This window comes from Carassius auratus, chromosome 29 (genome assembly GCF_003368295.1).
Source record: "Carassius auratus strain Wakin chromosome 29, ASM336829v1, whole genome shotgun sequence".
Lineage (NCBI taxonomy): Eukaryota > Metazoa > Chordata > Actinopteri > Cypriniformes > Cyprinidae > Carassius > Carassius auratus.
Genome location: NC_039271.1, coordinates 19,101,770 through 19,123,572, shown reverse-complemented (window position 1 = coordinate 19,123,572; position 21,803 = coordinate 19,101,770). Strand labels below are relative to the sequence as shown.

The window sequence follows — 21,803 nt, the reverse complement described above, 5'->3', positions numbered from 1 at the left end:
TCAACCATTTAATGTGATATATTGTTTTAAATGATCACAAAATAAGAACAAATACATTAGGGAACCAAAATGTTTATTTTTTGTGCACTATAAAGATAACTTTAAAGGTCAGACATTCAGACAATAATAAAAAGTGTCCTAATAATAAAGCACTGCTGGTGGATCTCACAAAGGGGATTTATGGCTGGAAGAAACTCAACTCCCTGCTCATTTACTGAGGTCAGGTTAAATCAATTCATTTATCTAGTTTGGCATTAGAGGAGACAACTGACTGAGAAAATGTGCTTTGTTTAAATCAAATGGCTACAAATGGATAAATGCATCATTAAATAATCAATTCTTCATTCCTATAATTCAGTGTTTCATTGGCATAGCAAGGACTGCTAAAAACAAAGCACATATTAGCGTGGTGTGCATTTGAATTAAATCTATGCTTTAACAGCTTGAATCTCTAAAGCTCTCCTCATTGGAAACAATTGTAATAGCCTAACTATTTTAGCACCTAGAAAAGGTTTCATTTTTTGTTTCACTAAATCCTGGACTCTTATTCAAACAGTGAGAGGTATGCAGGAAAACCAAGTATGTTTTTGTCTTACAGGTACAAAAACGGAGTGCATCCTCAGAGACTGCATGCAGGAGGGATCCCTCAGTTCAAAATCCAAAAATCGCTATCCCGCAAACCCCTGCTTTCAGTTTGGGAGATCACAGGAAACGGATGCCAGCTCCAAACTGCACACCGTCACATATCCTGTCAGGGATCAAAAAGGTCATTTATGATTTAAATCACTGGTTGCATTGCTTTGGATATTAAAGGTTGGACAGAAAACCCACAAGTCAATTGAAAGCAGAACAAACAGTTTTTTTGTCAAGGCCATCACTGTTTAAGTCAAAACATCAGAGTAAAGATAGAAAATTAGTGAGCTGTCTACAAAAATAAAATAAAAATGACTCATCTTTATTAACAATTCAAAACTGCCTTTTTCTTGGCAGTGATTGAGTGGATGTGTATGTACCTGTCTCCGCTTTGAACACTCATTGGAAAGCAGTAATTTAGTTCAAGCCTAGCAATGCTTCCCAGTCGTAGAATTATTCCTGCACCGTACGACCAGCGGATACACTCTGCTAGCTTCTGCAGATGTGCGTATGGTCCCTCTCCTACACAAACATGATGCATAATGTCAAGCTAACACTACTGTAAATGAAAGAACGGCTCATTTAAACATGCAAAATGTCTTTGATTTATACCACATAATACTTCACTGTTGTCACTAAACTGAAAGTGCAATACTAAAGTTTCACTTTAACAACAGCGTCACCGTGTGGACAAAAGGCTTCAGGGCATACACTTATTCAGTCAAGATCTAAAGACTAGTGTTATTTTTAGTATCATTGAGATATTATTATAGTTTTTAATCAATACTTTTGAATTTGCACTTATTTTTGTATTTTCCATTTTAATTATAGTATTACCGTAGTATTTTTTTATGTTTTTTCATATGTCTACATACTGTATGTTTTAGTAATTTATTTTTAATTATTTAAATTAATTAAAAATAATGAAATGATGATTTCAATAAATGACTACTAACCGTAGTTGAGGTTGCAAAGGTTTCCAGCATTAAGGAAGAAGTGTGTTCTGAAGAGGTCAGCCAGGCCGCCCTTGTTCGAGCGGAAGGGGAGGGGTGTGTAGAGATGAAGCCCACCAGCCCAATATGCTTCCCCACCCAGATAATCACCTGATCAGGTATAGATATCAAAACAACCATTAAGACAACTATAATTAAGATTTTTTTTTTTTTTTTTACAAAATTATAAAAATATATGCTGTATATTCAGATTTTCTTTTTTGAAATACACTTTTACCTTCACTCTGAGGGCCTATACTGTACATGCCGAAACCTCTCACACTGGTTGGGCCGCCCAGGTAGAACCTGACATATAACCACATGAACAATGTAATTTGTACAACGGTATGAACATGTTCAGGGCTGGCTAACATGTCTTTGAGAAGGCGAGGATTGAAGGGATTCAGTGTCTAAATTAGCAAAATTGCTTGTATGTCCTTGATGAATTGCTTTTTAATTGAGCACAGAGTGATCTTTTCATTCTGAAATGTTTTCTTTAGATCTGTGTTGATACAACATGGCTTTTATTCTACCAAAAATGGTGTTCCCATTCGAAAATGATGTGCCTTTTAAAAATAGCTTGTAAATGTCTTATTATGCTACATTATCACCAAATCTTAGATTGAATCTTTTTGTCAACTTGTTTTCTTTCAGTTGGCACAGGTTATATATTTCTTTTTTTAACTGATTGGTCATAGGCCTCATTGATCTGAGCTTATGCACCTCACTTTTTGAGTAAAAAAAAAAAAAAAAAGCATTATTTGCAGGTTATTCTTGCAGTGCTCTCTCAAAAACTGAGGCACATGAGCTCAGATCAATGAGGCATACAATGCAAAACCTGTGCTAAGTGAAAAAAGATTTGAATCCAATATTTGGTGATAGCATAATGAGAACTTTTTAAACAAGGAAATTGCTATACCCTGTGTGAGCAAAGTAAGTATTAGTCCAATGTGATAACTTTAACTAGCACTTTCTGGGTAAAAATTACTTTAGCACAACATGAGACATAATTATAAGTCTGTATAATAATAAAGCCTTTCAAAAAAATAATGGCGCATCCATTTAAAAGCAAGCAAACAAATGCACACCTGTCAGCAATGGAGGTAGGCTGACCCCCAAGAGGATAGATCATCCCTCCCCATAAAGATCCAGATAACACCTAACAGAGAAATTCATTAGACCTACTTAATTTCAATGTCCAAATACCACAAATATCCTTTAAAGACAGACTTTTATATCAATGGCAGTCTTCCTAAGGCAGTTAAAGCATGACAGACACGGTTAAGACCAGAATAATCTATAACAATATAAATGAATCAAGACTACTCACTGATCCCCAGATAAATTGTTTGTTAAGCTGTAGCTCAATGTCCTCTTTGAGAAAGCTGGCGTCTCCGCCGGTGTATCCTGCCAGCTCCTAAACCAACAGAGCAAACACAACTATTGTTTAACAGTGACGCCAAACCTTCCCCAGGCAGTTTTAATCAATGATGGACATTGTGAGGCAAAAGTAATGGTGAGAAAATAAAAACAAAACAGCTTGTTGTCCTGAGCTGATGTTCGAGTCCACACACCTGGTTGATCCGCAGTAAGGCACCTCTTCGGGGCAAGATGGCAGAGTTCCTGGTGTCTATTACCATGGTGTGCTAGTGTGAAACAAGACAAGAAATCCGTGAAATCAGCCATTAGTCTAAACCCAAGGAGCCAAAACACTTGGGATTAAGGCAGCGGGGAGAATCTTACAGAAAGAGCAGATTTAAGAGTGTGGCCGCTCTCCTCTCTCACAGCAAAGGAGGCGCTGCGGGCCAGACATCCCAGTTCACGCCACACGCCCTCCCATTTCAGAGTGTGATCCGTCATCCACAGAGGGAACTGCAAGACATATAACATCTTTAAATCTTACATTACATGAAAATGTATTCACCTTCGGGTCATCCAAGATGTAGTTGAGTTGGTTTCTTCAGATCATGTTTAGAAAAATTTAGTATTACATCACTTGTTCACCAATGGATCCTTTGTAGTGAATGGGTGCCGTCAGAATGAAAGTCCAAAACAACTGATAAGAACATCACCGTAATCCACACTACTCCAGTACATCACTTAACATTTTGTGAAGTAAAAAGTGCATTGTCAGTGAAAAAGCAATCTTGTCTGAATCAGGAGAGAAATATGCTCAGATAAAACAGCATTTTCAAGTGAAAACAGTTAAAAACGAATATGTTGGTGGATCTGAATGCAAAAGAACAACACAGAATGGACTTTTTCACTGGTGAAAGTGTTATTATGGATTATGGAATCGCATTTTGGGCAAAAGCAATGGTTTAAAGTTAAAGCACCTTAACAATGGATCTGTTTCTGACAAACACGCATCTTTTCACTTTACAAGATGTTAATTGTTGGACTGGAGTCGTGTGGATTATGGTTATGTATTTATCACCTTTTTGGACTCTCATTCAGACGGCACCCATTCACTGCAGAGGATCCATTGGTGAGACAGTGATGTATTGACAAATCATTCCAAACCTTTTATGATGAAGAAAGCAAACTTAATTACATCTTCGATTGCCTGAGGGAGAGTAAAAATGTTTTTTATATATCTTACATTAAGCTCTGTAGAAACTCCCCGGTCCGTCTCTTTTAGAGAGCTCCATGGGAACTGTCCAGTGACTTTGTACAGGTTTAGAGCGAAGCTACACAAAGCAAAGAAGGTAAGTTGTTTAATATCTATTCAACATCACTGTTATGTTTATAGTTAAAGCTGAAGAGTGTAATAGCATCTTAACATAGAAAATGATTGCACACTTCGGTTTAATGTTTTTTACAGAAATCATACTTGCGTTCATAGTATCCCGACTGTGGTTTGAAGAAGGAAAGGCCATATGATGTCTCCTTAGTTCCATAAGAAAACTGAAAGGTGAGCTTCTCTCCTCGGCCAAGCATGTTTGGAAGCTTAATGCCCAAGACCTTTAGAGGAACAAACACACAAATGCAGTAACACAATGACATATTATGCAGAAGCTACACATCAAAAATCTAAGACGGTGATCATAAAACAATACTCCATACTGACTGAAAATGTTATTATAAATCATATATATTATATTTTTACTATTATTATTCATATTAAATATTCACTTTCCTATTCATAGTATGAATGGATGTATTATTTGAGATTAACATTGTCTTAAACAGAGATGTTTTAGTAGTAATTATATACTGTTATATTACTATGTATTCATATTTTAAATGAGCTTTTATTCTTGTATTTCCAGTTCTCATTTTATTTTATTTGAACTTAAGTAATTATGTTATGTGCTGTTGTTGGTTATTTATTTATTTTTTATATTTCTACACAGCATTCATTTAATTTCAGTTTAAAAATTTCAGTGCTCTAACTTAAAATGATCTGTTAGTTGACAAGGCAACATGGAAAGGGTAGAATATAAAGCAAATATATGTGTGTATTATGGTTCTTACCATACTGCCTTCATTGTTTCCAACCAAGGTATTATAACTGCCAGTAAGTCGTTTAAGCTCAGTCACCTCAAATGTAACATCAAGTCCATTTGGCAGCGCGTCTGCTCCTAAACATTGTACAAACAACATCGGAGCTGAATGTTAATGCATAATGCTCTTTCAATTAAGTTAACAGAAAAATCTTGTAAATATATTTATTATAAAGCCGGGGTTTAATTTCTAAACTTGAACTCTACTTTACTATATATATATTATATGCTAGAGATCTAATACTGACAATAAAAAGGTCGACCTTTAGACCCAATGGTCTACCTTTCTTTATGAGTATGCAAATGAGTTAATGTAGGTTAATACGCTAAAGGCAGGGCTAGACAGCGGCTCAGTCCTGAAAAACTGGACACTTTCCATTGAACTGTCTATAACTGAATCAAGCTTTAAGATGTTATAGTACCTTCTGAAACATCAATCACTACCTCCACTTCTTTGAATATGCCTAGACGGAGCAACCTCTGTCTGGCCTCGTGGGATTTTCTCATCACCTGCGAAAACACTGAGCTTGTTACCTTATTTCATAATTAGTGATCGAACAATTGGGGGTTTTGAATGGCTAATATCTTTGTCCAATATAATGCTGATATTGTCAATAAAATGTATGTAAATATTACATTTATTAATTTAGCAGATGCTTTCTCCAAAGCAAAATGATATTCACAATTTATCCAAATTATAAAATGACAAAAAATGTGCACTGTCCATTGACAATTGTGTCACAAAATTTACGAGGTGTAATAAACCCTTCTGTTAGTCAGCCAAACTGGATGACTTCATAATAACTGAAGCAGTCCAAACACTTTGACCTTGACAGCTCACTTACTTCAACCAGGTTCCTGGCAGTGAAGACATCAGAGATTTCATAGCCCAGGTAATCCTCTTTAGTTCTGCCCATGCCTTCAATGTTGACATGCTGTACAACAACCTAGAGAACAGTCAGAGATGTCAGTGTGAGACTGCAGATTTTACACATGGCACAACAGTAATACCATGATTTTGGACATGTACCATATTATTATTGGAAGTACCTTGAAATATTATGCAGATACTTATTTGAAATCCAATGGTTTTAGCATCAGATACTATTAATATAGTATGGTACTTATTTTAATGGTGGTACAGTCTTATCCTTACCATGACATTTTCATGGTATAACCATGATATATGCATATGACATGTAGTCCCATTTTAATGAATATAAAACGATTTTAAAAAGAAGTCAGTAGCAGTTTAAAACAACCTACATCTTTGTTTTCTAAAACCTCTTGTTTAGTTTCTTGCACCGCGTCCATCACTTCCAAATCATCTGGGTTGACGCCCAGGTCTCGCCCATTCATGGGGTAAGAATCCATACTCTACAAAAGAAACCGGACAAGTTTGATTATTTTGCAGACTTATACAGCCATATCCGATGGCTAGTGCACAAAGACACATTGGATAGCTTCCTCTGACAATACAACAACACGCAAAGAAATAAATAAAGCAGCACAGTAATTGTGAACACAAGAGGTCACAGACAAAACAAGCATATTTCACCTCGAAGTTTTAAGAAAACATTTACCCGTGCGTGCACAGTCCCCATTGCTGGTGCAATAAAATCCTACACTTATTGAAGCCGCTCAGCTGATCGTGGGAATGTAAAATATCACACTAATATGAAGCAGTGAACCCAACCCCCGTCAAGGAGGACGCCATGACACGCAAATGATTGGCAGACCAAGGACGGCGATTGGCTAGGATGACGTGACGTCACAAACAGTGGGCGGGGTCATGTTGTGTGCGCCCGCTGTACGTGCATTGGCGTTGCGCGCGTTCTCGCATTTGTCACAATACTTGGCGTTTTAGACACAGGATTTACTTGTGAAGAAGACACGTGTGGTAGTTTAGAACTGTGTATTCAGACCCTCAGAGATAGTTATGTCACAGCTAGAAGGACTCAGTCAATTTGCTGATAATTCGTCAAAGATTTCGTTTCGGTGTTACTCAGGTCAACTACAAAATATTATTTCTCACTTTAAAAGGCTCATTAATATTAAATTTTGTTTGTTTTGTTTTGTTTTGTGTTACTTTAATTTTTTTAAGGTCGGTATACCAAAGTATATATGCTTATCATTAAAGTTCCGTGGTATATAAAATGTTTTTATGGTCATTGAAAACCTGGAATTATCAGGGAATTAGCGATTTACAGGTCTGGAAAAATAATGTAATTAGTTTACTATTTAATCATTAATATAATAATCGAATTGTTAGTATAATCTTTTAAGTCACAGAAATCTATAATGAGAAAATATTTGTTTTAGTTTTTATTAACTCTAGAAATGGCTCTCTTTGAATGATAAATGCAACCTCTATACAATTAATTATATTTTTAAAATCATCCGTTAAATTGCCATGGCACAACCACAGTGCTTTTTGTAATAACGTCCCTCCATTTCTCCGGCAGGAGGCAGTATAACCCCTCTAGTGATCGGTATTTTTATTAATTAACATGACTTTGAGTCGCTACTTTTACAGAAGCAAAGTTGGGAGAATCTTTTTTCATGATTAGGTTAATCCAAACTGAGAAGCACTTTCAGTAGGCCTGTTTTAAAATGGCAATTTAACATTTAAGAGTAAATTATTTCTGGGAAATGCTATAGATATCAGGAACGTATTGATTTAAACACATTTTTACTCTTGGCAGGAATAGAACGCACCAAACCAGAACAGCGAATTATTGCAAATTCTAAAATGTAGATTAAATCTAGATAAATAATGACATCATGTGTGTTATATCTATCTATCTATCTATCTATCTATCTATCTATCTATCTATCTATCTATCTATCTATCTATCTATCTATCTATCTGAGCTCTCTCCCTCTCTGCCCCCTTCCTTCCACCTCCCATCTCCTCCTCAAAAGTGCGCAGACCAATCAGCAGGCGTCTCGAGGCTCGAGCTCTCCTGCTCTCTCTGCCAGCAGCAGCAGACACGCTTCTTATCAAAGAAACGCACAACTGGAGAAGTCCATTCACTCACAGCCTCAAACCATGGGTCCTGCCTGCTTCTCCTGGGACGTCTGTTTGTTTCTCCTCCTCATAAACACTTTAGATATCATGGGAAATGTTGAAGACGCAGGTAAGTGTTCCTCTGTCCTTTCCTGTATCTTTCACATCATTTATTTGGTGAAACTTTTAACACCAGAGATAGTCATTGGTTGGAAGGTTTTTTTTTTTTGCACATGATTTCCATGTAATTGCAAAACATGATTATGTAGCCATTATTAAGCATGAAATTGCATTTATCTAGAATAATAATTTAGTCATACTTTATTCAATAATAATAAAACAAAATAAAAAAATTTTCAAATCCATCTCATTACTGACATAACTCGAAATGCATACAGAATAAGGTATATGCATACATGAACGCGTCCGTCTTGATTACGCAGTTTTACGAGTGATATTTCTTAAGGAGAGCTTTTGCCGGGGTCTCTTCGGACTCCCACGGGCCACCCCCTAATAGGGTCATTTCGGGTGGCTTATCGACCCCTTACTCCTCCACTACCATCAATACGCATTGTGTCTCTCCACAATGAATGCCTGGAAAAGTCAATAATGAGACAAACAATAAAAACAGAGTGTTTGTTCTTTTTTTTTCTTTTTTTACCACGTCACTACTGAAGATTGTATGGTAATTTACGTTTTCATGTGTGTATTTTAGGTAGAACACATGCTTCTGCAATATACGGAGATGAATAGCCCAACTCATCTCCAAATGTTATGACGATTCCGCACAGTCGAGTTTTGGCTTTTTATGGTTTGATGTTTTTCAAATAGATATTATATTATGAAATTAAATTACGAAATGCACAAACAGTACTCTGTTTTGTCTCTGTGCATGTGTATTTATTCATGGTTTGGATGTTGGATAAAAGCACACCGTTGCGCACAAGCTGCTCAGTTTGCGTAAAGTTTTAAGAAACACTCAGTTTAGGTCTTACAAAGGAAGAAAAGCCAGAGAAGAAGTTGAGGGTTGTGTGACACTGGCGAGGCTACACATCAATATCCAAACAAACCACCTCATTTACCTCCTCAAAAAGACTATTTTTTTCTATATGAGCTTTCCAGGTGTCTGCTCATTCATTCATTCATTCATTTCTGTATTTGGAGCATGAGTGAGCATAATTTCTGCTGTTTAGGTGAATCAGTATATCACTTTGTTGGACACTCTATTGTTTTTTCTTGGCTGAAAAGTTAAATCTCTTTTTTCCACACTGTTCTTGTCCTGTCGGAGTAGATTTGGTCATTTTGTTATTTTCTGTTCTGTTCAGCTTCACCAGAAAAAGCAATCTGCTCACAGATCAGTGACAGAGAGTAACCTTTAGCACACCACAGAGACACATAAAAACATAGATTTTTGTAAAACACAATGCTTATTTAATTCACTTTGACTAATTTGTCTTTGGGTATATTGATGTGATGTGCTACACTTAGGTGCTTCTGGAACTCATTCTGGCTCTTCAGTTTGAACGTTTTTGGTTTGTAAAATATATGGATGGACAAAGATTTATAAAAATTATCTCATTTAAACAGTAAGGTTGTAATGTTTTTAGAGACTGACGTTTAACTCATATCTTTATAGCTGCCTGAAAATGTTATCTATTAAACCAAAAAAAAAAAAATGCAATTTCTGTGACACTATCGTGACACTGTAATCTTTTCAGATCTGAGATGTGTAACAATCATTTAGCTAAATCTTATCCCATGTGATTACTCCACAGATGCTGATGAGTGCTCTGAATCCACAGACGACTGTCACATCGATGCTCTCTGCCAAAACACTCCAAAGTCCTTCAAGTGCATCTGCAAGACTGGATACAAGGGAGATGGCAAGCACTGCGAAGGTGAGGAAGACGGATCTCTCTCCCTCCGTTTGCTCATTCCGTCCCTGTGCCCCGTCTCTTGCTGTTTCTCACACACACTCTCAGTCAGATCATCCAGCTGTTCTCTAGCTCCTGCTGTGGGTCTTAATTAGTGTGTAGGAAGTGCAGTGTGAGGGTGAGAGGTGCTGGAAGGGCAAAACCTGCTCCAGTCTTTACACTTCGCTCTCCCGTTCTGCTTGAGAGCACAGCATAGCTGGAGCCAACACAGACAGAGTCACTGAAACACTCCTAGACAAATGAATATCTCATCACTATATGCATAGATCTGTTAAGCAGGTAATGGACATGCATGCTCCGATAAATGTTGGAAGAAAGTTCTGAAAAGTTCTCAACCTGTGCTCATATTTGACAAGTTGCCAATCACAGAGATCTCTCTGAGATTGGCAATTTCATTTATCTATGAGCATTGTCTCAGATGCTATAACACCTTAATTGTTTAACTATATTGACTATAAATTAGAAAATAAAAATCACAAATAAGATCTCCTTAAAGTAATTCTCTAAGTTAATATTTTTTCAATAAATTATAGATCGGCATGGTATTACAACATATAAACACACTTATTTCTCAAAGGAGTTCATAGAAGGTATGTTATAGATATTGGCATTCTATTAAACATTATATAAATAAATTATATAAATAATATTTTCCAAAGCAATGTTTGTTTTCATTTTAAAATATATTATCAGCATAACAATTTAAAAGAAATGTAATTATATTTAAACATTCTTTTTAAATTATTATTATTATTGTTGTTATTTTCAATATTTTAAATTCTATTATACAATACATGTATCCCTGGACCACAAAACCTTAAGTATTAAGTTCATTTCTCTGATAAATAATCTTTTCATTGATGTATGGTTTGTTAGGATAGGACAATATTTGGCCGAGATACAACTGAAAGTCTGGAATCTGAGGGTGCAAAATAAAATAGAAAAATAAAAATCAAGAAAATACCCTTTAAAATTGTCCAAATGAAGTTCTTAGCAATGCATATTACTAATCAAAAATGTTTTGATATATTTAGTGTAGGAAATTTACAAAATATCTTCATGGAACATGATCTTTACTTAATATCCTAATAATAAAAAGAAAATTGACCCATACAATGTTTTTTTTTGGCTATTGCTATAAATATACCCCAGCGACTTAAGACTAGTTTTGTGTCCAAGGTTACATATAATACAATATAAATAATTAGATTTTGTACTGTATTCAAGTACTCATAATTTCACAGTTTTGTTTCCTGGCCGAGCAGGTACATGGAAAACAATGATTGATAATTGCAAAAAAAATTGCATCCGTTTTGTAATCAAGAATATTTCATTTCCCAAATCAGAATTTGTATAATAGACCCAAGTTAAGCGAACCCAGGAAGAATTTCTATTCAAAGATGTGTTCTCGAATTCATCCAGTTGTCCAAACGTGCACACACTGACACTTCTCTGACTTACAGCCGGTGCGATTGAGGGTACGAGCTACATCGGTGTAAATGAGTTTGTGAGTATCAGAGGTACTGTAGACTGAACGTGATGGACACTTTTACAGCAGACGGACGGTTTGGTTACTCTGTCTGCTGTTTCCTATTATTGTACTCTGTGTTCGGCATCCGTGGATTCTAGATTGTTCATTTTGCTTCTCTCTCCCATTTCGCCCACATGTGTGGAGCTTGTGTTTCAGGAAAAGCATGAAATGTGCTCTCTACCTATTATGACACTGGACACCCAATCTCAACTGCATTAATGAATTAGGTGAATGTGAAACGGCATTGCACCAGACTGCTCCTCAGTTAGCGCTTGATACTCCTGTCTGAGGCCAGACAGCGTGGGCTAGAACAACTTCTTTTTATTTCTCTAAGGAAACATGGGGAATGTTCTGGACTTTACAGTAGCTTTTCGCTCCCATCTTTAAACCGGAGTCTACAGTTGCAGGGCAATGAGGCTGTCAGTTTCACTGAGTCCAACCAGGCTGCTTTGCTCTTAGCATGTTAACAATGCGTGCATGTATGTTTCTCCTCTATTTTTTGGCTCTTATACTGTCTGAGAGGAAATTCCGTCTAAAGTGTAATGTGATGTATTGTGGAAAGTTGGGGGGGGGGGGGTGTTTTGTCTGAAGAAAAAGCTCATTAACACCCCCTATAACCACCCTTTAATTAAAGCCCTTTATTTTTGACTCTGGAGAAAATGAAGAAAACACTTGCTAACACTCTAATGCAGTCATTTTGTTTGTCTATACATCGGTGTATTTGTTACGTTCTGGTGAAGCCTGTTGATCATGAAGAGATTCATAACCCATCTCTTTAATATCTAAGTTTTTTGTTTACAAAAAAGATGCTAAATGTAGTATTTTAGCTGAAGTCATTGTTTTTTTATAGATGTTTCTCCTGAGAAAAGATTGCAGAAAAGCTCTCAACCTGTGCTCATATTTACCAACATGCCAATCCAGAGTAAATTTGTACTGCTCAGAAGTTGCCCTTTTAAATCTCATTAAAAACCTACAGATTATTCATTAGAAATATAAAAATAAATCTAATAAGTTCACTCAAAAAATGAATATCACCCTCACCCTCAGATGAGTTGGCTACTTTGACAGTTTGAAATCAAAAAAAGTTTACAGATAGAAACACACACATTTTTGTTTCACAATGTGCTCTCATTTTGACGGCACCCATTCACTGCAAAGCATCCATTGGTGAGCAAGTAAAGTAATGCTACATTTCTCCAAATCTTTTCTGATGAAACACAATTCATCTATATCATAGATGACCTGAATGTGTGTACATTTTCAGGTGTTTTTCATATGAACTAATCCGTTTATGTCTCAGTTTTTTCTCCTGTACATCAGTGAGATTCAATGGAGATCAGATGGAATCTCTTGATTGACAGTAAGATCAATCTTTAATTTTTAGTAAATATAAATAAACATTCCTTTCGATGGTGAGAGGTTTTTGAGGTGTTTTGAGATTAATTTGCTTGTAATTATGAGTTTGTAACTGTTACTTCTCTGTATTATCATGAATGATGCCATGAATGTCAGCGATGTAAGATATAGATTCTGAATCTAGGAATCTAGGAAAATGTGACAGCCGATAAAATAGGAACAGAAGAATTTTCTTTTGCTCGTTTCTGTCAGCGTAAAGTCAAGAGAAATGTAAGATGTGATTTGTAAACCTCCTTTACTTTATGTAGCTGATGTTATTTTGAGTGCTGGTGGACATCATTAAAACACACACTTTAAAATGCATCTGATGGCATTTGCTACATTAGATGCCGTAATGCAATTAAAATGTGTGTCAGAAGTGTGTCTTTTTCCAGTGTTAAAATACTTTTTGCTATCCAGCTTAATATTCAGAGACAACTATAAGTAAGCATTTGTAGTTTAATGCTCCTGAAAATTGTAAACACTGTAGCTCTGTGGTGCTATCCCAACATTGCTCTGTTTGTTTGAGCATCCCGACCAGCATGACACAGCAACAAGAAATTAGACACATTACATGCTTTGGAGTCAAAAGGGAGAATTATATAGCGTGCAGTGATGTAGTTGTGACATAGCGCTTCTTTCCTTACCCTTTTGGCGTTTGTTAATTATGCAAATAATTGATGAATTGATGAGATTCATCACTTGGTTGAGCTCACAATGGAATCTGCACAGATCCCAAATCCCCCATGATGCCAGGGTTTATTTGCAGGGGATGGAGATATAAAACAAAGCCTTAACATGACTCAGCATTAGGTCAGTGAAAATAGAGAATTGTCTTGTCTGCCTCGTTCTTTTTCTCTTTCCTTCCATTCCTTTTTTATCTCTTTCTGTGAAAGAGGTCAGGTAATGAAGCGCTGCTGATGAAGCGCCCTAGTAAGTGTGTGTGTGTAGTTGTGTTTCTGGATGTGTGTTTGTATGATTCAATGAGAAAACGATAGAAAAGGCGATGGTGGGTGGTGAGGAGGAGACAGATCAATGGAATGAGAGATGGAGGTGTCGGCCCATTACTAGGCCATTGTCTGCCTGGTGTCTGCGGACTCGTCACAGAGCTGTCGGCACTCTGATTGGCTGTCTGAGTGTGCCCACCCCTCATCCCTGACCCTTCCCATCTCTTCAATGCTTTATGTGCCACCATACACACACACACACAGACACTAAAAAGCTTAAAATTGTGAAAATTCCGAGGAGTGGTATGAAGAGAACCATGCTGTAATTAATCGAAAACTTTTTTAAACAGCATTTTAAATGCTTTTGTTAATTTTTATTATACTCTATATTTGGTCAGTAATATATATTTTTTAAAGAAATTAATACTTTTATAAAGCAAGGATTCATTTAACTATAAGTAAAGACATTTATGATGTTACAAAGATTTCCATTTAAAAAATGCTCTTCTTTTGAACTTTATTTTCATAAAATAATCCTGAAAGAAATTTACATCATAGTTGCCATAAAAATATTAAGCAGCACAAATATTTTCAACATTTATAATAATAAGAGATGTTTCTTAACAGTAAGATGCTAAAAATCCAGCTTTGCATCACAGGAATAAATTAAATGTAAAATATATATATATATATATATATATATATATATATATATATATATATATTAAAATAGAAAACAATTGGAATAATTTCACAGTATTACTGTTTTTACTATGCTTGAGCAAGACATCTTTCAAAAACATGGTGTACGTACACTTTTTGTGGTGTTGTATTAATTGAGAGATTACATGCAACATTTATACTTTAAGAAAATACTTTGCATCGCAGGACCATTGAAAATTAAGTAGTGATTAAAAATGATCAGTTATAGGACCTGAGAGAAACACTTCCTCTTATACAGTAGGAAGAGTTAAACCTTAAATAAGTAGAGTTAAATCTAAATATTGAAAGAAGTAGAGATAGATGATTAACTCTCAAATGGATTTACTAAACAAGTGATCTCTGAATTAAGTCCAGCATTTTTTGTGGTTATAATAAAATGCATATTAATTATGAAACGTGGTTCCAAAATCTAAGAGGGCACACGCTTCAGTTCATAGAAGTTGTACGCTTCTTCACTGCTTTCTGCTTGCTCAACTGTACTTAACACCAGGAGTGGGACATTTTACAGAGAAACTGATTAGCAAGGGGTGATCATTTGTCTCTTGTCCTAGTCAGTCAAAAAGGTCTTTTTTGCAGGGCCCTCTCTTTCTTTGCTCTCTGCATGGCATGTTTTTCAGCAGTTTGGATTTGGCCGTGTTATGCTGGACCATAGGGGTGTTGAGGTGTTGCCTCCTGCGGGCTCCACCCCTGCTGAGGTGCTGGCAGAGGTGCTAAATCTGCTTGACGGGATGTTGAGCGTAAACACTTCTCCTTCGATTAGAGATCTGCGCGTGTAGACAGTGGAAACCGCAGCAAGCATCAGCCCGAGCTGTCGGCTCATATCAACAACAGCTCCGAGGCAGGAAGTATGTCAGCTGGAAGCTAACTGGCCGTTCGCCTCTTTAACAACCCCGTCCCCCTGACACCCTCGCTGGCACCTTGTTAGTCTTGCAAACAGTCGAAACACACACACAGACACCTAAAAACATTATCACCTCAAATCACACTTGTTGGATGTTTTGCCTTTATAATGCAACTGATGGATGCGGTGAGTCTCAATCACTCAGCTGTGTGGATTATTTCATGTTCGTATGAGATTTACTGTGTTATTATCAAAATTTTAATATTTGAATCCGTCATGTTTCCATCTCATTTACCTTCAGGGGTCTCCCTCCATCCATCTGTCTCTCTTTTCTCTAATCTTTCCCTTCCTTCCTGTAGATGTAGTACTCTTTGGGAATATGTTCACTAGATAAATTGGTAGTGTAACATGAACTTTTTGTTTTACTCTGGAGTGTTTATGGATGTTTTTGTGATGAGTTGGCTCTAGGTTTGTCTACTGTGATGGCCTTTTTCCTCACAATAGGCCAAAACAGACACTCTTTGATTGACAAAAGAAACAAACAACGAATAAAATTCTAGTGAAGTATTTACGCCTGCATAATTTTGATGTATATCTGCATGTGTGTGTGATTTATGTTTGTGGCATGAGTATGTGCACTAGTATATGTTACTGTACACACAATATTTTACTGTCTGGATAGATTTTCAGTTTGGAATTGATGTTTCTGCAAAGAAAAGAAAAACAAAACATTCTTAAACGCAGTTCTCACTGTCCCCATAGCCGCAGTTGCACAATGTGGGTTGTGAGTGTTTTTTTTGTGGAAAATAATGTGGATATTTTTAGTTTGTGCCGTATGTCTCCAAGAGCACCAGCCAGGTTTATTAAATCACACGCTCTGAGGTAGCGCAAAACACAAAGCAGATACCCGCGTTCATCGTCTGGCAGAGAACAGACACTTGCTGTCTATCTGATTTCAACGTTCTCAAGTGAAAGAGAGAGAAATATTGTGTTTATTTAAGCGTCCCCATTTACGTGTGTCTGCTGTACAAACTCATAGCAGCAACGAAAGCTTGTTGCATAAGCCAGCTCTTCTTAAACCTCCTTATTTAACCTCTGCTTTGTATCAAAGGTAAGATTTGACTTTGAAGCAGTCTTAACCGATGAAACTTCAGTGTGCACCAAAAAACTATTTCATATTGCTGGGTTTCAAATTTGTATTTGGGTATATTTGTCTGATCTATACTGACTCAACAGTTTGTGTGTGTGTGTGTTTGTGTGCTGTCTTTTTTAGATATGGACGAGTGTGAAAATGACTACAATGGCGGATGTGTTCATGACTGCATCAACATCCCTGGGAACTACAGGTGCACATGCTATGATGGATTCATGCTGGCAGATGACGGGCACAACTGTCTTGGTAAGATGCTAGAAAGAAATATACACACTCAGTTGCCTCTCCTGATGGACTTACAGATGAGCTTTCTTTGCCCGGCCAACGACCTCTGTTATGACCCCATGCGCAAATGTAAACAAATCAGCCACAAGTGATCTCCGTGGGCCTCGCAAAAGGCCAGTGGAGCCACATCTAGCGCCAGTATTCCTTGCTGTTGTGACAGGAGCATGCCAACAGGAACCTCACGATTATTTTCATGTCTTAAAAATATCACCCGAATGTCACCAGTGGCGCAATCGCGTCCAATTCCCAGAAATCAGCAGTCAGGTCCGATGTTTATGTTAGCGGTTAAAAACGGAAGTAGGGAAGAAAAGGCTCAGAGAAAATTAATAACTTTGACATCTCGTATTTATTGAAATAGTTCAAAGATGAAATTCCATGACCCGGAGAGTTAGGGCCGGGTCTCATGGTTTTGCTGGATTGCTGTGGGGATTCAGGAATTCGTTAAAAAGTGAGTGTTTTTGAGTGAGTCTGTCTGTGTTACCCCTCTAAGTGAGTGCGAATGTGACTTTAGTTGAAAGTGACTTATCAACCTGAAGTGTGGTGGCTTTTTGGTGTCATGGTGACTACGTATTACAGTCCAAACATCATTGTCACTAGAGAAAGAGAGAGAGGACAGCACGATGTGCCTCTGAGCAGCTGGATGAAGAACTTGAGCCACTCTCATCCCATCTCCTCTCTGCTCTCATAATCCAAAGCAAATATGTGTTGTGAGCTGAGTTTCAGGATGCTGAGGTCATCATTTTTCATTAGATGATGTAATAATGATGATCCCAGAGCATGGCACCAGGGCTCAGACCTTCGGAGAACTTTAGCACCTCCTCCAACTTGCTACAACTTTGGTTTTTTCTAATTCGTGTCTCTTTCAAAACAACTGTGGTGGTACAGTGGTGACGTCAGGTAATAGTAATTGAACAGGTAATGAGAATTTGTACGCATTGCACTAGTTGTAAATTCCGAAAGATATTTGTACGATCTGACTGGTACAAAAACATATGAATTAAAACGTCACCATGAAGGTCCATTCCCTAGTTGGCGGTTTTGTATGAATTTGTGCAGTCTGACTGGTATGAAAATTTCACATTTGTAGTTAAACCATGACCCCACCCCAGCTGGAAATTTCATAATGATTTGTGTGATCCAATTGGTATAAAAACGCATGATTCTGAGCTTAAGTGTCAGTGAAATGTCAAATGAAGGTCCTCCTGAAACTCCTTTAGAGGGATGAGAGTAGATATCATATGTAAAATTTAAATGACATTGTACAAATGTATAACATGCAACCAATTTACTGAAATACTTAAGTTAGAGCTGTAGTCAAGTCCGGCTTTGTCGAGTCCAAGTCAAGTCCAAGTCCAGGACTAGTCGAGACCGAGTCAAGACCGAGTCCAAAGAGGTTCGAGTCCAAGTCAAGTCCAAGTCCAAAAGTTTCGAGTCCAAGTCCAAGACCGAGTCCAAATGAGAGAAAAAAGGGTCCTCTTCAAGACCACATACTTAACTACTGATAATGTTTGTGATGCGAGAGAAAGCATATCTCCTATTCTAAGAAAATCATTTTACATTATTATTTGTAATGATCAAAAAGCATGTGCAAAGTAACAACTCTGTAGGACAGGGGTCTCCAAACTACATCCTGGATGGCCAATGTCCTGAAAAGTTTAGCTCCAACTGGCCTTAAAACACCTGGAAGATTAGTGTGTCTAGTAAGAGCTTGATTAGGTTCAAGTGTGTATAATTAGGGTTAAAGCTAACAGGGGCGTTACACAAGATCCCGGGCCCTATGCATAGGCAGTCCTGATGGGCCCCCATGGCCCCCACCCATGAAAATATCCAGGTAAAAAATATATATTTCAGATTCATACTTTTCAAAGGGCCCTCTCTTCCTTTGGGGCCCTGGTAATGAGTACTGGTTTTACTCCCAGTCCGACCTGGGAGCTAAACTTGGATAAACAAACAAAGTTTGGAACTTTTATAATTTTTATGTACTTAATTTTTTGTTGACATTATATCTGTGGTCAAAAATGTATATGACTATGCCTAATTGGCACAGTGCACAGACACATGCAAAGCTCGGGATATGACAAATGCGCGCAGCAAGGCTAGAATGGATACGTTTGGCTCTACTGGGCATGCGCACACAAATACAGCGACATTTTTGTCATACTGTAGCTACTTAGTGCTTGCATAGACTAGTCGAGCTCTGTCGGAAACAATCGACTACTCCAGCATGCATTAACCATAATGCATACAAAGTGTTTGCAAGTACGACGTGAATTTTAGAATTACAATATTGCGTGGAGCTGTTACTATATGACCTTATCTATGTTGCATGTAAAAATAAAATATGTAATGTAATAATTAGGGTTGTGCCTGAAGCCGAATATGGCACGGATAATGGCTTAAAAAACGAATAACGCTCAAGGAATAATTCTGCCTGAATACTCGGCTAAAGCTGACAGAGTCTGGTGTTTGCTAGATAACAGGTGAGTCAGGGCATCAGCGCCAGAAGTGAATGAATGTAAACTTTATGAGTGAAAAAAGCGCAAATCAAACACCGCATTGTTGTCGCCTCTCTGTGCATCTCTCAGAAATCAGAGCGTTGCAAGAGTAATTTTACCTATAATAATACATCATAGCTACACGTTATATTATTTGTATATATTTAAAAGGCAAATATTGAAAGCTTAGGCCACGATATGATACGAATGAATGGAATAAGCACAGCGCGCTCACCAATCAAACAGCCGCGCTGCGCGTCTCAGTCTCTCAAAAACCAAATCAGTTCTCTCTCAAGAGCAGGCTAATAATCAGCTTCGGTACGGATACATTGTCTACTTGTCCTACATGTTTGAATCTTTACCTTTTGCTGGTTTGCGCGGAACACAAACATCTGTTTAGTGAAGTTCATTAACATTAAGACTCGCTCAAAGTGTTCTGCGTACTGAAAATGTGTGCATTGAATGGATTCAGTCGTGTTCAAATGATCACTCAACGTTTGTCATGACTCTCTGCTTGCATGATAAATATTATTTTAGAAATTAATAATTATTTCAGTTTAACACGACATACTTGTTCAGTGATAACTACGAAAAAATATATAAAAAGTCATAACAGTCTTATCAAGTAACTGTACGATGTTGTATCCGAATGCAGATAGGAAAAATTTTGTGTTTGTTACAGATACAAATACTGGCTGTTACATGAAAATGTAAATATGTAATGTCATATATAAAGTTTTTAAAATTTACATATGTAATTGTTGCATAAGGCTATACATTAATACGCATTTATTGATAAAAAAAAGAGGCTATCTAGGCTATCAAAGGCTATCTAGGTGTAGACGTAAATAAAACACAATCTAACAGGTAGAAAATTAAATTAGAAACATCTAAACTTTTCAGGTCGCAGTAAGTGCACCGCTGGTCATGCACATCCTTTCCTGGAACAATACTGAAAGCTAAGATGGAGAAACAGATGATCATAGTTGTACAAGGATAGCCATTTTGTAAATGAATCTATTAGCAGAGCTACTGCAAGTGATTTTAAGTGCTGGAAATCCATTTATTCTTTGCTGAAACTTCTGCGTCATCATGGAGAGTGGGTCATGGTTGCCCAGCAACAGCAGACTCCACTGGAGCGCAAGCGCAGGCTACAGGGTGCTTTGGAAATAAGGAGAGCGGCGCGCCTAGCGTTTTCCACACAGTTTCAGTAGCGACATCATGCAAATGTGGTTTTGTTTTGAAGGAGACATTTTTTATTTAATTTTTTTGCTGGACTCGGTCGAGACCAACTAGAAGACTTGGCGAGTCCAATGGCCAAGTCCGAGACAAGTCCGAGTGCAAATTCAACGAGTCCGAGACAAGTCCGAGACGACAGAAAAATGTCTCGAGTCCGGACTCGAGTCCAAGACCGGACTCGAGTACTACAGCCCTAACTTAAGTTGTCATGAAACTGTTGGTCAAGAAACCGAACAACTGAGAAAGTAATTGTTTGCATACCCTCCATCCTCCATTGTTAGACCAAATAAACAGTCCTGCACCTAAATCACGCAGTTGGTTGAGACAATATTGCGAACATTTGCTCTTAATTTTATTGCAGTAGCACTAATAATGTCTGTGTTTGTTGGACAGTCCAATGCATTCATGTTATTCTGATCAAAATCACTTGCTGCAGCTATATGATTTTTCATAGGTAGAAACTTCTCACTGTTGAACTATTGGCCTTAAAACAAGCAAGGTGTTCTTACGTTATTTATTTCAGTACTATGCTACAATCGTGGAACCATGACCATAAAACCAAGGTGTTACCATAATACAGTACCTAAAAACTGATAATACTGTATGTAATCTCTATACTTCTTTCCTTCAAAATCAGCCCTTCATTCTTGACTTTCTCTAACTTTTCTTTTTATCCTCGTCCTTAAAATCTCTCTCTCTTTCTCCCGTCCTGTCTTTGCACTCTCCCTCTCCCTGTATTTTCTTGGTTATCTTGGCTGTGGGTCTCTTTGGAGTAACTCCAGGCTGTTTCCCTAGAGGCGATAGACTTGCCTTCTATTTGACATCTTTATTGTGGAATGTCTCAAATACAAGTCTAAATGATGGCTCTGGGAACTGAGACAAGGCCGTAGAGGGTCATCAGCAGTACTGAGGGGGCTCTCCTGTTCGAATCCTCCTCCCTTGGCTGCTCTTATTATGTCTTTCCCTCTGCTTCCAGTTTTGTGTCTATTACTCGCTACATTTCTTCTTCATTTCTGTCTCATCCTCTCTATTGGATTTAATCTGGTTCCGTCTGTCTTTATCTCAGCCCTTTCCTCCACCTCTATCTAGAAATAGACTGACACAGAAAAAGTCAAACAT

At 37.4% G+C, this 21,803-nt stretch overlaps 2 protein-coding genes across 2 annotated transcripts in view; one reads left to right on the top strand and one right to left on the bottom strand.

Annotated features, from left to right (window-relative positions):
* Positions 1-56: 56 nt before the first annotated feature.
* Positions 57-6,875, bottom strand: LOC113048286 (sorting and assembly machinery component 50 homolog B). The gene is made up of 15 exons (XM_026210005.1): positions 6,715-6,875; positions 6,398-6,508; positions 5,977-6,078; positions 5,554-5,641; positions 5,103-5,209; positions 4,459-4,589; positions 4,228-4,315; positions 3,369-3,497; positions 3,200-3,271; positions 2,956-3,042; positions 2,714-2,784; positions 1,864-1,931; positions 1,590-1,736; positions 1,014-1,155; positions 57-748 (listed from the first exon to the last, which is right to left on the bottom strand). Exons 1-15 carry the CDS (start codon positions 6,733-6,735, stop codon positions 703-705), a joined length of 1,410 nt encoding a protein of 469 aa, XP_026065790.1. The 5' UTR covers positions 6,736-6,875; the 3' UTR covers positions 57-702.
* Positions 6,876-8,071: 1,196 nt separating this feature from the next.
* LOC113048287 (signal peptide, CUB and EGF-like domain-containing protein 1) overlaps positions 8,072-21,803 on the top strand; it is a 57,264-nt gene continuing 43,532 nt past the window's right edge. The window contains 3 exon segments of the mRNA XM_026210006.1: positions 8,072-8,271; positions 9,917-10,039; positions 16,786-16,911. Of these exon segments, the coding sequence (XP_026065791.1) occupies positions 8,184-8,271; positions 9,917-10,039; positions 16,786-16,911 (337 nt within the window). The 5' untranslated portion in view covers positions 8,072-8,183.

Bases quoted from the DNA above. Each gene is read 5' to 3' on its own strand.
- LOC113048286 (XM_026210005.1), bottom strand. From the start codon at position 6,735: ATGGGGACTGTGCACGCACGG. The intron at 5,210-5,553 runs GTACTATAACAT...TACAATGTTTAG, and splicing joins AGTGATTGATGTTTCAGAAG to GAGCAGACGCGCTGCCAAAT. The intron at 3,498-4,227 runs GTAAGATATATA...TATGTCTTGCAG, and splicing joins GAGTTTCTACAGAGCTTAAT to TTCCCTCTGTGGATGACGGA.